At 42.5% G+C, this 15,488-nt stretch overlaps 1 protein-coding gene across 4 annotated transcripts in view; it reads left to right on the forward strand.

Annotated features, from left to right (window-relative positions):
* pola1 (polymerase (DNA directed), alpha 1) overlaps positions 1 to 15,488 on the forward strand; it is a 306,438-nt gene that overhangs the window by 60,020 nt on the left and 230,930 nt on the right. For all 4 annotated transcript variants that reach the window (XM_072260537.1, XM_072260535.1, XM_072260536.1 and 1 more), the window contains exons 20-25: positions 393 to 568; positions 1,988 to 2,117; positions 6,016 to 6,135; positions 11,285 to 11,396; positions 13,265 to 13,389; positions 14,691 to 14,840. In XM_072260537.1, coding sequence (XP_072116638.1) covers positions 393 to 568; positions 1,988 to 2,117; positions 6,016 to 6,135; positions 11,285 to 11,396; positions 13,265 to 13,389; positions 14,691 to 14,840 — 813 coding nt within the window. The remainder of the gene's footprint in view (positions 1 to 392; positions 569 to 1,987; positions 2,118 to 6,015; positions 6,136 to 11,284; positions 11,397 to 13,264; positions 13,390 to 14,690; positions 14,841 to 15,488) is intronic.

Here is a 15,488-nt window from a genome sequence, read left to right on the forward strand (position 1 = left end):
GGACCTCTTGCGTGAGGCAAAAGGAATTTTGCAGACTTCAACTGGATGACCTTTCTTGCAATAAGACCCATCAACGAGCAGCTCCAGAAATGACAATATAAAGCACTGCCAAATTCAGCCTCACTGCGAGGCCCTGTGTGTCAACTCAGTTGGAGCAACAAGTAGTTTCTTCTGTAAAATTGTGTTAATATCTCTGAAGTGGGAGTAGGTTTTTATAATAAAAGTACTTTGGCCCTGAACTCAGTGTAATTGCTTCATTGACTGTACTCGGCTGGGGAGGGGGGGGGTGTGGATGTCCAGAACCTCCAGACCAATTGTCCTACTGACATTTTCTTTTTGCAGAGCTGACCTTCCCCTCAGTGATTCAGTTTGCCATTACTGTTTTATTAAAGGGTCGTGGAGGGTTTGCTGAGAAGAATGCAGCTTGTGGCAGGCTGATTTGTGATGTTGAAATTTCTGCTAAAGAGTTAATCCGCTGCAAGAGCTACAGCTTAACTGAATTGGTCCACCAGATCCTCAAGGCTGAGAGGGTCGTCATTCCTGCCGAAAATATTCAGAATTTTTACAGGTGAGGGATATTTGTTTGTAAGTGAGAGTTTTGATTACATGCCAAATCCCGGTATAATGAAGTCTAGGGGCAGAAGGAGAGGGCACTTAACTTGGGCCTTACAATTGCGAGATCAGATTTCAACTCTTCAGATATGTGATTGAAAGCGTCCTTTGTCCAATTATGATTCCTGTCTGAAATGGACTTGAAGTGGGAATTTCATTGCTCTTCTCCCTCCTTCATCACAGATGACAAAGTGCGATGCAGTTGTAGCAACGCACAAAATGGTGGAGAAATGTAGCAGGTCAGACAGCAGCTATGGAGGGAAATAAACAGTTGATGGTTCAGACTGAGATCCTCCACCTGGAAAGAAAGGGGAAACAAGCCAGAATAAAAGGATGCAGAATAAAAGGCATTGATCTGAGGAACTGGGTGGTGATAGGTGAAAGAGGCAAAGGGCTGAAGAAGAAAAAGAATTCAAATGGAGGACAGCAGACCATGGAGTGAAAGGAAGGAGGTGGGGATCCAGATAGGGGAAGGTGTAAGTGATAGGAAGGTCATGAGGGTAGGAGAGGGGGAAGAGAAGGGGTAAAAGGGCAGAAGGGTTTGGGTATTTGGACAGAGGGGAGTGGTTACCGGAAGTCAGAGATCTTGTGCCTTCCTCATGTTGGAGACTGTCAAAACTGGATATGAATATGAGGTGTTGCTCTTCCAATCTGTGTTGGGCCTCAGCAAGGCAGTAAAGGAGGCTGTGGACAGACATGTCAGTGTGGGAATGGGAAGTGGAATTGAAATGGTTACTGGGGGAAATCTTGGCTGTTAACAGCAGATGGAGTGAAAGACCTCAACTAGGTGAACCCTCCAGTTTGTGTGGGTTTCACTGATGTAGAGGAGGCTGCACTGGGATGCAGTTTGTGTATCTCTGTTAGTGCAAAGATTGGTGAAAAATGTTATGTCTGAGCTGAAGCTCTGAATGAAGATACTGGGTACCTGAAAAGTAGTTCAGTTAATTGGTGCTTGCAGTGCATCTTGTCCATTCAGTGGGAACATGCCGGATCATGTTGTCTTAATGGCATTCTTGCAGAGCATACAAATGGCTGGAAACTCATGGAAAGTACTCTGATGGGATAGGATTTAAAAAATGCAGAATAAAGACTAATCGTGCTTTTTAAAATAGCAGCCTTGCAGCACGACCACAAGCCCATTCACCTGACTCTAGATGTATTATCCTACCCACCTGTCTTTGGGATATGGAACTCTCAGAGGTAACCCACACATTCACAGGGAGAACACACAGATCAGGGCTGAATGGAATTACTGGAGCCTCAGGGCAGTAACTTGCACTGAAATTGTTGTAAGAAGCTAATTTAGCAAGCTAGAGTTGTATGTATCTGTTGCTGTATGTTGTGATGGTTTTAACTTTTTGCTCTGTTCCTCCAGTGACTCTCAACAACTTATGCATCTACTTCAGAATACCTGGATGGATGCAAAATACATCCTGCAGATTATGTGTGAACTCAATGTGCTACCTTTAGCTCTGCAGATAACTAGCATTGCTGGAAATGTCATGGTAATGTAATATTAGTGAATTATGCTGTTGAAACCATTGCTAAACTCTTACCAATTTTATCAATCTAACAGTGGTTTTACTTTTAAAAGTCAGTTTTTAATTGTTTCAAGCTGAAATATCAAAACAATCTACCAACAACCTAACTTCTTTTCCCCAAAGTTTTAAATATTCTTGGCTTCTGTACATCAACATTCAATATTGTAAACTGATCTATGTATTTTACCTGTGTGTAAGGCTCTACTAGATGCACTGTAAATCTTATAGGCAGCACGTGTATAATTCGCTGTGTGATGAAAATATGCAGTAGTTTCCTCTGCAATGTTGAAGGAGTTTGCTCTTGCAAGGAGAACAGGCAAACGGAGGCTTTGGTTATACGGTATCGTGCTTGGCTGTTTGAGTATATAGTTTCATCGCCATCATATGGTAATCAAAATTTACCGAAGCTGAAGCCTATTAATGTTATTGCCCAACAACACCAATCTTAATTCATTGACCAACTTAATGTCTTAATGAATTTTTTTAAATGTACCTGGTTAATTAACTTTATGATTTATGTTACTATTTATGGAACCCTACAAATGTTATTTATGCATAGTGTTTATGATGTTCATTTCCAATCTACCTTGATCTTAATTTTAGAATTGGATTTTATATCGATATTTGTAGTGACTAAGTCCATTGTGAACGTTTGCTGACACAATTTAGCTGCAGGTCTCTGCAGTTGTTGCACTCCTCAGTCTGTCTATCCCAAACTCTGTGAGACTTAGTTTTTCAGTGCTTTTTAGACTTCCAGTTTTCCCCCTCAAATGGCTTTTGCTTCTGCTAAAGCTTGAAACTTCTGCTGTAGCTCATTCTGACTGGGACTGGTTCATGCTTTACATGCACTGAAATACTCTTTTGTTTGAAACTTTCTTTTGCAACCTTCTCGGTTGTCATGTTATTTGTAGTTTGGCACTGACCAGCCACTGTTGCTTCCTGTGTTGAGTGATTTGATTTTAGTGTAATGGACTGTTAGCTTTCCAATACATCAACTACTACATCATTTTATCCCACTGATACCCATTTGTCCATTGAATTTATTAATTCAACAGTGCCTGTTATTCGATTTAGTAAGTATCTCACTAGTTTTCTTGTCCGTGAATTCACTGTTCTTCATTTGCACAACTTATCTACCTTCTTTTCTTGTAACTGTGTTTTGCATTCTGCTGACGTCTCTAAGTAATAAACTTCACACTTTTGTGTCAATGATAATAAAACAGATCCTGAGAAGATTTTTTATTTCCTCTTCCACTCCCGTGGTTTATTTAAGTTAATTACTTAGTTCTGGATGTTGCTGTCAACCTTGGTTTGCATTTCACTTACAACCTTGTTCCCCATCATGTCCGTCATAATGTGAAGTGGGCTGGTTGGGGGAGGAAAGGGGCTCATTATCGAGTGTCAGAATGAGGAAGTGGTAAAGATACTAGAGTTGGAGAACTCATTGGGAGCAGAACAATATGTAGTTAAGCCTACAAGAGGAGAGGCTGTACTTGATCTGCTATTGGGAAATTAACCTGGTCAGGGGTCAGGTGTCAGGTCTCTCAGTGGGCGAGCATTTTGGAGATAGTGATCACAATTCTATCTCCTTTACCATAGCATTGGAGAGAGATAGGGACAGACAAGTTAGGAGAGCGTTTAATTGGAATAAGGGGAGATATAAGGCTATCAGGCAGGAACTTGGAAGCATAAATTGGGAACAAATGTTCTCAGGGAAATGTACGGCAGAAATGTGGCAAATGTTCAGGGGATATTTGAGTGGCATTCTGCATAGGTACGTTCCAGTGAGACAGGGAAATGATGGTAGGGTACAGGAACCGTGATGTACAAAGGCTGTTGAAAATCTAGTAGTCAAGAAGAAAAGAAAAGCTTAGGAAAGGTTCAAAAAACTAGGTAATGATAAAGATCTGGAGGATTATAAGGCTAGCAGGAAGGAGCTTAAGAATGAAATTAGGAGAGCCCGAAGGGGCCATGAAAAAGCCTTGGTGAGCAGGATTAAAGAAAACCCCAAAGTATTCTACAAGTATGTGAAGAGCAAGAGGATAAGACGTGAGAGAATAGGACCAATCAAATGTGACAGTGGAAAAGTGTGTATGGAACCGGAGAAGATAGCAGAGGTACTTAATGAATACTTTGCTTCAGTATTCACTGTGGAAAAGGATCTTGCGATTGTACGGATGACCTACAGCGGATTGAAAAGCTTGAGCATATAGACGTTCAGAAAGAGGATGCGCTAGAGCTTTTGGAAAGCGACAAGTTGGATAAGTCTCCAGGACTGGGTGAGATGTACCCCAAGCCACTGTGTGAGATGAGGGAGGAGGTTGCTGAGCCTCTTGCAATGAACTTTGCATCATCAATGGGGACGGGAGAGATCCTGACAATTGGAGGGTTGCAGGTGTTCCCTTATTCAAGAAAGGGAGTAGGGATAGCCCAGGAAATTATAGACCAGTGAGGCTTACTTCAGTGGTTGGTAAGTTGATGGAAAAGATCTTGAAAGGCAGAATTTATGAATGTTTGGAAAGGCATAATGTGATTAGGAATAGTCAGCATGGTTTTGTGAAAGGCAGGTCATGCCTTACGAACCTGATTGAATTTTTTGAGGATGTGACTAAACATGTTGATGAAGGTAGAGCAGTAGATGTAGTGTATATGGATTTCAGCAAGGCATTTGATAAGGTACCCGTTGCAAGGCTTATTGAGAAAGTAAGGAGGCGTGGGATCCATGGAGACCTTGCTTTGTGAATCCAGAATCGGCTTGCTCACAGAAGGCAAAGGGAGGTTTTAGACGTGTCATATTCTGCATGGAGTTCAGTGACCAGTGGTGTGCCTCAGGGATCTGTTCTGGGAACCCTTCACTTCGTGATTTTTATGAATGACCTGGATAAGGAAGTGGAGGGATGGGTTAGTAAAGTTGCTGATGACACAAAGGTTGGGGGTGTTGTGGATAGTGTGGAGGGCTGTCAGAGGTTACAGTGGGACACCGATAGGATGCAAAACTGGGCTGAGAAGTGGCAGATGGAGTTCAATCCAGATAGGTGTGAGGTGGTTCATTTTGGTAGGTCAGATATGATGGCAGAATATAGTATTAATGGTAAGAATCTTGGCAGTGTGGAGGATCAGAGGGATGTTGGTGTCCATGTCCATAGGACACTCAAAGCTGCTGCGCAGGTTGACTTTGTGGTTAAGAAGGCATACGGTGCATTGGCTTTCAACCGTGGGATTGAGTTCAAGAGCCAATAGAGGTGTATAACATGATGAGAGGCATTGATTGTGTGGATAGACAGAGGCTTTTCCCCAGGGCTGAAATAGCTAACACAAGAGGGCACATTTTAAGGTGCTTGGAAGTGGGTACAGAGGAGGTGTCAGGGGTATGTTTTTTACGCAGAGAGTGGTGGGTGCGTGGAATGGGCTGCCCGCGACTGTGGTGGAGGCGGATACAATAGGGTCTTTTAAGAAACTCCTGGGTGGGTACATGGAGCTTAGAAATATAGAGGGCTATGGGTAACCCTAGGTAATTTCAAAACTACATGTTCAGCACAGCATTGTGGGCCGAAGGGCCTGTATTGTGCTGTAGGTTTTCAATGTTTCTGGAGTGAAAGGTTTGCTAATTTATCACATGCTTACACTAGCACATCCAGTGTGGCACTGAGTAAGGCGAGATGTTTTATGTAATTTCTGACAATTTTACCAAATCTTGATTAAGATATGGGGAATACTCTTTGATATCACTAATAGAGGTTACACTGCTGATGATTCTATGAATGTTACCGATAAGTCATTAAAGAAAATGAGTTACATTGGTAGCAAATGACTTTTATTATTGATGAATAATATGCTTTATATGTTGATTTATTTCTCTTAGTCGCGTACACTAATGGGTGGCCGTTCTGAGAGGAATGAATATTTACTGCTGCATGCTTTCCATGAAAAGGACTACATTGTACCTGATAAACCTTCTTTCAAAAAGCATGTGCAAGAACATGTGAGTACTAGTTAATGTATGACTTCCTCTTGTTATTGTTTCTTTGATTCCGCTGCTGAGATGTGCCCAGAAGGACTTGTTGCCATGACCATAAGACATCGGAGCAGAATTAGGCCATTCAGTCCATCATGGCTGATCCTGAATTCCACTCAACCCTATACCCCTGCCTTCTCGCCATATCCTTTCATGCTCTGACTAATCAGAAAATTATCAGCTTCCGCTTTAAATATACCCACAGACTTGGCCTCCACCACAGTCTGTGGCAGGGGATTCCACACATTCACTGCTCTCTGGCTGAAAAAATTCCTCCTTTCCTCTGTTCTAAAAGGTCACCTCTCAATTTTGAGGCTGTGCCCTCTAGTTCTGGATACACCCATCGGAGTAAACATCCATTCGTCCCCCCCATCCCTCCCCACTGATCTCCCTCCTGGCACTTATCTGTGTAAGCGGAACAAGTGCTACACATGCCCTTACACTTCCTCCCTTACCACCATTCAGGGCCCCAAACAGTCCTTCCAGGTGAGGCAACACTTCACCTGTGAGTCGACTGGGGTGATATACTGCGTCCGGTGCTCCCAATGTGGCCTTTTATATATTGGCGAGACCCGACGCAGGCTGGGAGACCGCTTTGCTGAACATCTACGCTCTGTCCGCCAGAGAAAACAGGATCTCCCAGTGGCCACACATTTTAATTCCACATCCCATTCCCATTCTGACATGTCCATCCACGGCCTCCTCTACTGTAAAGATGAAGCCACACTCAGGTTGGAGGAACAACACCTTATATTCCGTCTGGGTAGCCTCCAACCTGATGGCATGAACATCGACTTCTCTAACTTCTGCTAAGGTCCCACCTCCCCCTCGTATCCCATCTGTTACTCATTTTTATGCACACATTCTTTCTCTCACTCTCCTTTTTCTCCCTCTGTCCCTCTGAATATACCTCTTGCCCATCCTCTGGGTCCCCCCCCCCCCCCAGTCTTTCTTCCCGGACCTCCTGTCCCATGATCCTCTTGTATCCCCTTTTGCCAATCACCTGTCCAGCTCTTGGCTCCATCCCTCCCCCTCCTGTCTTCTCCTATCATTTTGGATCTCCCCCTCCCCCTCCAACTTTCAAATCCCTTACTCACTCTTCCTTCAGTTAGTCCTGACGAAGGGTCTCGGCCTGAAACGTCGACTGCACCTCTTCCTACAGATGCTGCCTGGCCTGCTGCATTCACCAGCAACTTTGATGTGTGTTGCTTGAATTTCCAGCATCTGCAGAATTCCTGTTGTTTGGAGTAAACATCCTCTCCACATCCACCCTATCTGGTCCTTTCAACATTCGGTACATTTCAATGAGATCCTCCTCTGTATTCTTCTAAATTCCAGTGATTACAGGTCCAAAGCTGCCAAACGCTCCTCGTATGTTAACCCCTTCTGTCCTGGAATCATCTTCGTGAACCTCCTATGGACTTTCTCCAATGACAACACACCCTTTCTGAGATATGGGGCCCAAAACTGTTGACAGTACTCCATGTGCGGCCTAACTAGTGTCTTATAAAGGCTCAGCATTATCTCCTTGCTTTTATATTCTATTCCTCTTGAAATAAATGCCAACATTGCATTTGCCTTCTTTACCACAGACTCAACCTGTAAATTTACCTTCTGTGAGTCTTCTACATGGGCTGCTAAGTCCCTTTGCATCTCCGATGTTTGAATTTTCTCCCCATTTAGGTAATGGCCTGCACTATATTTCCTTTTACCAAAATGCATTACCATACATTTCCCAACACTATTCCATCTGCCACTTTTTTGCCCATTCTCCAATTTGTTAAGTCCTGCTACAATTGCATTGCTTCCTCAGTGTGACCTACCCCTCCACCTATCTTCGTATCATCCACAAACCTTGCCACAAAACCATCAATTCCATTATCCAAATCACTGATAATCAATGTGAAAAGTAGCAGTCCCCATACTGATCCCTGAGGAACACCACTAGTCCCTGGCAGCCAATCAGAAAAGGTCCCCTTTATTCCCATTTGCTGCTTCCTACCTGTCAGCCATTCCGCTACCCATGGCAGTGCCTTTCCAGTAATGCCATAGGATTTTATCTTGTTAAGCAGCCTCGTGTGGCACCCTTTCAAAGCCTTCCGAAAATCCAGGTAAATGACATCCACTGCCTCTCCATTTGGTGGCATTAAACACCATTCTATTTGTTTGTCAAGTATAATTGCTGACAAGGCCATCAGCATTTGTTGCTTGTCTCCAATTCTCCTTAAGAAGATGATTGCTTTGAATTGCTGTGCTCCCTCTGACAAGTTGCAAAGTCCTAGGATTCTGACCCAGCTTTGGTGGATTACAGTGATATGAGGTGAGGATGGGGCTTGACTTGGATGTGGTGGTGTTCCCATGCAGCTGCTGTCTGTCCTTTTATGTAACTGAAGCAGTAGACTCTTTTGAAGAATTCAGTGTATTGCTGATTGCATCTTGTTAATGGTGCACACGTCATCCATGGTGGTGGGTGATGTAGAGATTCTTGAGTGATATTTTTGCTGCACCCATTATAGGGGAGAGTATTTCACTATACCTGTGTATAAGGAACATGAATCATTTGCCTCTGGCAACTGTTAGTGCAGCAATTATGTGATTGTCTCATGAAGTTTCTGATCATTGTTACTGGTGAGGGTTCATCACTTAGTGTAGATAGTTGAGCCTTTCACTTTACTGAATATAGTCATTGATCATCGCTTGTGTGGCACTCAGTTTGCTACCTACATGGGGACATGGGTAGCTTTATTATCTAACGATGTGTACACTGCTATCACAGCAAACACCCTCACTTCTAATGTCATAGTACAGTTGAAGATGGCTGGGTCTGGAACATTGTGATGAGGGGCTGCAATACTGATAGTGGGGAATAAAGAACATTACAGCACAGTAGAGGCCCTTCAGCCCACGATGTTGTGCCAACCTTTTAACCTACTCTAAGATCAATCTAACCCTTCCCTCCTACATAGACCTCCGTTTTTTATCATCCATGGAGAAGAATAGCCCTTAACTCGGCAGTGGAGTTATCGAGGCACTGTCATGACGGTGTTTCCATAGCAAGCTATTCTTGATTTTACGAGGCCGAGTTGCTCGCTCAACGCTCAACCCGACTTGGATTCGAACTCGGGAACCTTTGCTCTGGAGTCTGGCGCTGATATTATTGCACCACCAAGTGGGACTTTTATCATCCATATGCCCGTCTAAAGGGTTCTGACAGGGCATTCCATGCACCCACCAATCTCTGTGTAAAGAATTTACCTCTGACACCTCTGCCCCCCCCCCCCTTACACTTTCCTCCAATCACCTTAAATCATGCCCGCTTGCATTAGCTATTTCCACCCTGGGAAAACGTGAGGCTGTACACTCGATCTATGTCTCTTATTATCCTACACACCTCTGTCAAGTCACCTGTCATCATCTTTCACTCCAGAGAAAAGCCTTAGCTTGCCTATCTTCATAAGGTATGCCTTCTTGTCCAGACGTCATTCTGGCAAAGCTCCTTTGCACTCTCTCTGAAGTTTCCTTGTCCTTACTACAATGAGGTGATCAGATCTGAGCATAATATTCCAAATCCGAACAAGAGAAGAGCTGCAGATGTTGGAAATCCACGCAGCACACACAAGATGCTGGAGGAACTCAGCAGGCCAGGCAGCATCTATGGAAAAGAGTAAACATTGGATGTTTCAGGCCGAGAGTTCTTCTAGCTTCTTGGATGCACAGTCTGTTACGTCTCCAGTAGGAATCAGAAGGCTGGTTTCAGGCTGGAAGTTATGACCACTGGCTTGCCAGGTTAGATCCAGGGTTGATATTTCCTCTTGCTTGGGTGTCTCAAAGCAAGGCATTAGCATTTAGGACTGAAATGAGAAAAATTTTCTTCATATGACTCTTTGGAAATCTCTATCAAAAAGGATTTCGAAAGCAGATATGTGGATAGGAAAGGGATCTGAGCCAAGTGCAGGAAAATGGAATCAGCACGTCAAGGTACCTTAGTCAACATAGATGAGTCAGGCTGAAACCTGTTTCTGTGCTGTGTTTTTTGATATTGTATATATGATACAAAATAGCAGAGAGGTAAAAGGTCAACCAACATATTAATGAATTGTGGAATATGAATGGGGGCTGAATGGCCTACCCATTCTTATGATATTCTGGAGCTACTGAAATGGGACTATTAATGTTGACAGAAAGGTGGAGTCAGCAGACCGAACCTGGTAGGAGAGCAAATTTCCTTCCCTAAAAGAAGGTAGTATATCAAAGTTATTATTCCCTGATTAATTTTTTTATTCCAGATTTAATTTTTTAACCAATTTGATTTTCTTTGACATCACAGTGGGTTTTAACTTGCCTCTGTGTCACCAGCCCAGTCTCCTTGTCCAATAGCCATTCCCACAAAGAATGGAAGTGATGTGTCCATTCTTGACAGCCATAATCTGAGGATTGTTCTGTGCTTAATATGGAAAAAATTGGTTAATGAGGAAATAACTAGAGATCCTATTAATATTATAGGGTGGATAGGTGCTGTATGTATTTTATTCCTGTACCTATATTGTTCTGCTGTAGTGTTCTTTCAATGACATATCACTTGAATACTGAAATCTGGCAGAATGAATCCATTTTCAATTGACAGGCAATTTCAGATGAAGGCAATTGAGTGTCATAATGCTGCAGTAAAATTCTAGACACAGAGAGACGGCTGAGAGGATAGTGTATATAACTGTGGAATTGTAAAATTAGAGATCTGATGAGCTTTCAATGATTTTTTTTATGGGACTTCAGAAAATGCCTACTTTAAAAAAAATTAAGCCTGATTTCTTGATGCATGTGCCTTGCTAGCCTTCTATTCAGTCTTTTGTCATGTGTAGGTGCTCAATTTTAGTATTATTTTTAAAATAGAGGGCCATTTTTTTTTCTCTGGCACAATTTACCAAAACTGACTTTTTCAAGCTTTCTGAAACTTGGATGACTTACACACAATATAAGTGGCAACAGTTGCTCAAGGAAAAGTTTCTGATGCCTCCGGACATCCCAAACTGCTTTTTGCCAATAAAATAATTTTGTTGTGATGTCAGAAACGCGCACAGCCTGCAAACAACATGGTCTTTGACTCTTGGATTTTCAGGTAGATGATGATGAGGAACACATTGATGGTGGAGGTGGAAGTACAGGAAAGATGAAGAAAGGTCGAAGAAAAGCAGCTTATGCTGGTGGTTTGGTTTTGGACCCCAAAGTTGGTAAGTTTAACCATTGAATAAAACTATACTGCATTGTTTTCCTCCTTTTAATCTCACATTTTTGTTTTCCATATGATTTTCATCACCCCTCCCCCCTTTCAGAAAGCAGGGTGAATTTACTGCTGGTAATATACATATGAGTCAAGGTGCGTACATTCCGTCAGATTAACTACGACTAGAAGTTGGCCACTTGCCCTCTCAATCCTGCTTCACCAAGCATTAAGTTTTAGGTTGATCGGTTTGGAATCTCAATTTTGCATTTTGACTACCTTTGGTAACTTTTCACTTCCATGCTTGTCGAGAATTTATCTACATATGATCTACACAGAAGGTGCTAGACGTACTCAGCATAATCAACAGGTTTCAATAGGTACATTTAATGTCAGAGAAATGTATACAATATACATCCTGAAATTCTTTTTCTTTGCAAACGTCTACAAAAACAGAAGTACCCCAAAGAATGAATGACAATTAAATTTTAGAACCCCAAAGCTCCTCCCAGCAAAGCAACGGCCCCCTCCCCCACCAGCAAAAAAGCATCTGCACCTTCCACCAAGCAAAGCATCTATAAAGACACAGACTTGCAGTACCCCAAAGACATACCATTGGCGCGCGCGTGTGCGCGCGCGCTCTCTCTCTCTCTCTCTCTCTCTCTCTCCTCTCTCTCCTCTCTCCTCTCTCTCCTCTCTCCTCTCTCCTCTCTCCTCTCTCCTCTCTCCTCTCTCCTCTCTCCTCTCTCCTCTCTCCTCTCTCCTCTCTCCTCTCTCCTCTCTCCTCTCTCCTCTCTCCTCTCTCCTCTCTCCTCTCTCTCCTCTCTCCTCTCTCCTCTCTCCTCTCTCTCCTCTCTCCTCTCTCCTCTCTCTCCTCTCTCCTCTCTCCTCTCTCCTCTCTCTCCTCTCTCCTCTCTCTCCTCTCTCCTCTCTCCTCTCTCTCCTCTCTCCTCTCTCTCCTCTCTCCTCTCTCTCCTCTCTCCTCTCTCTCCTCTCTCCTCTCTCTCCTCTCTCCTCTCTCTCCTCTCTCCTCTCTCTCCTCTCTCCTCTCTCTCCTCTCTCCTCTCTCTCCTCTCTCCTCTCTCTCCTCTCTCCTCTCTCTCCTCTCTCCTCTCTCCTCTCTCCTCTCTCTTGTCTCCTCCCCCCCCCCCAAAAAAAGAGGAAAAGATGTGTCCCCATTTCACAGCGAGAGGGGAGATATAAGAAAACAACTTGCTGATTTATGGTGTTAAAAGTCTGTTGTGTCGCTTTTTCCCCCGAGTTCTGTGCCCAAAGATCACGGGTTTCTGGGCACACAGCCAGCAGCCAGCTTGTTGCTTATGATCTTCTGTGTACTACAGGGCACACCAGTTTCTTGTGGGGGCACCAACCTCGAATCTGCTCACGAAAATCCGGCACCCTGAAGGTGCACTGGTCTTCCAGGTTGCGTCAGGCAGTATCTATAGAAATAAAAATAGTTAATGTTTCAGAGTAAAGACTCTTTGTTGGAACTGGGAAGGAGAAATCAAGTTAGTTTTAAGTTACAGAGAAGGTATAGGATGCAACGTGATGAATCTCCTCTGACTCCTTGCCTTCTGTCTCTGAATTGCAGGTTTTTAACCTGCTCACTACTTGTATTTCTATTGAAATGAATCACTGACTTCCAACACATAATCAGGACGTAGGTTTGTCATTTCTCTCCTGCTAATGGAATACAAGATGCTCAATCCCTTCAGGGCGATTTGTTCCATAACTTCATTTGTCTGACTGATTTGAAAGTATCATTTGTATAACATTTGGATGCTTATAATTTTCCTCCAGCATTTTGTGTATGTTCTGTATTTGCAGCATCTGAAGAATCTCCTGTGTTTATGCTTATACTTTTTGTGTCTTTTTTAGGATTCTATGATAAGTTTATTCTGCTGCTTGATTTCAATAGCTTGTATCCTTCAATCATTCAAGAATTCAATATCTGTTTCACCACCGTACAGAGAACTGCCTCAAATTCTCAGAGGAACCTGGAGGTAGGAACAATATTTCCACTGGTTAGCACATGCAAAATTTGGAAAATTTAGAATAGAAAGTCAGCTGCAGGACTTTCCAAACAAGATGGTGTGCCCCTTTGAGGGGAGATTATGGGAGTGGTATTCCCATTCTGCCAGTACCACCTCCACCCCCGGCTCTCAATTGCATTCAGTTAACTTACTTTCTTATGCCACTTATTTCCTCTGTCACTGTCTACCATGAGCAAGTGTCATGCTCACTGAAAGGAGAATAAACCTTGATGTGTTGAAACCTGATGGGAATATTCAAATAGATGAAAATTTTCATAGTTTCTTTTGCTGGAGCATTGAAATGGATACATTTCTTAATGGTTATGGGTTTAAAATTTGATTTATATTTAGTTGTAACTAATTTCATTACGTTTTGAGGAACCTCTAAAATACTGCATATTGCAGTATAGAGATACATTGCATATCTTATGTATTCTAATGATATTATTGATTGGGAATGGTATTGATTTTTGTATATGTTTTGATGGTTGGTGAAATTCTATTGAAAGATCTCTTTACTGTGAGAATACTTGGAGCAGTTTTGTTGCCACTTGAAGCAGTAGGACCATTCACTTCTCATCAACTCTCACAGCAAGCGCAAGATCTGAAACATTAATGGGTCATATCATGCTCACATTTAGGTTACAACCACTTCGTATCTCCTCCTTGTTGGCCAGCTTATCCTTGCCTTACATGCTTCATTGCAAATACAAATGAGCTGCAGGTTGGTTAATCCCATGATCTTGCCCACTGTTTCCCTGCTGGATTCAGATCTGAGCACTGACTTAATGAATTTCTGGGCCAGATTTAGTCTGATTTGTGTCACAAAACCCTTAAAATTTACAGCTAAATCATTTGTTTACATTCTGAACATTTATGATTACATTCTAGGATTTCAAAGTTAAATTTATTGTAATATGCATGTATACATTGATACAGTGAAAAACTTCCTTGCAGCAACATCATAGGCACATAGCATTAGAGGCATTTCATTAAATTGTTTTTCTTTTTTTTTTACAAAGTAATACTAAAACTTATTTGAGTATTTCTCTGATTTTTGTCAATGATGAGATGACAAAGGTTCATAATGGTACTTCTGTGGCAGGCCCTCAGGATCCACTGTATGAGGCCTAGCTGCCACTCAAGGCCACTTGGGAGGATACTTGGGCTTTCAAAATCCTAATCAGGTTATTCACCTACAGGCTGTGAATTTCGGTGAGTGGGTCCCATTCATTGTCTTATACTCTCTATAACATTTTTATCCCCCTCAGGGCGATGAACTAGAAGAAATTCCTGAAATACCAGATCAAGATCAGGAGATGGGTATTCTGCCTAAGGAAATCCGGAAATTGGTGGAGAGGCGGCGACAAGTTAAAAACTTGATGAAACAACCAGACTTAAACCCTGATCTCTACTTGCAGGTAATTGTCCATCTCTTTGCAGCTTTATTTCTGAACCAAACAAAGGCATGCTAGTTGGAGTTTCTTATTGTGCATGCAAATATGCTGAGTGGCCGGTAAGATTGACGGAAAATGTTTTTGGATCCGACTGCAGAAATAATAATGAAGTGTCTTTGTCACTGTGGGCACCATGTTAATGGTGCTTAATTGACTTACAGAGTTTACTTTATTTAGTAACATTCTATATATACTCAGACCCCACTGAATGCTGAGGATGCGTTCCTCAGAGGTGGACACTATGTAAACTAGTGCTTACGTAGGGTCATTATAACATTATGTAAATAGATGTGTGTGCCTGATTTAATAAAAATCAAACCTGAGATATATGGTATATATTATTTTATGTGCACACAGTAATTCGTGGAGTAACAAACATGCATACAGACCTAACCTGTACATCAGTGCAGCAGCAACACATCGCAGCAGCAGTGGAGGGAAGTGGGTGGTGGTTACACCTTACAGGAGGGATCAGGCTGCGGGTCCTCCTCTAACTTTGGCTTTTTCAAGTAGGCGTTATTATTTGACTACCTTTTCTTAAGTTTCTTCTCATGAGGCAGAACAGTAGCAGGAAATTATGTTGAGAACACCTCCCTTTGCCTTATTGTTTCA

The sequence above is a fragment of the Mobula birostris genome, chromosome 6 (assembly GCF_030028105.1).
Source record: "Mobula birostris isolate sMobBir1 chromosome 6, sMobBir1.hap1, whole genome shotgun sequence".
NCBI classification, from domain to species: Eukaryota; Metazoa; Chordata; class Chondrichthyes; order Myliobatiformes; family Myliobatidae; genus Mobula; species Mobula birostris.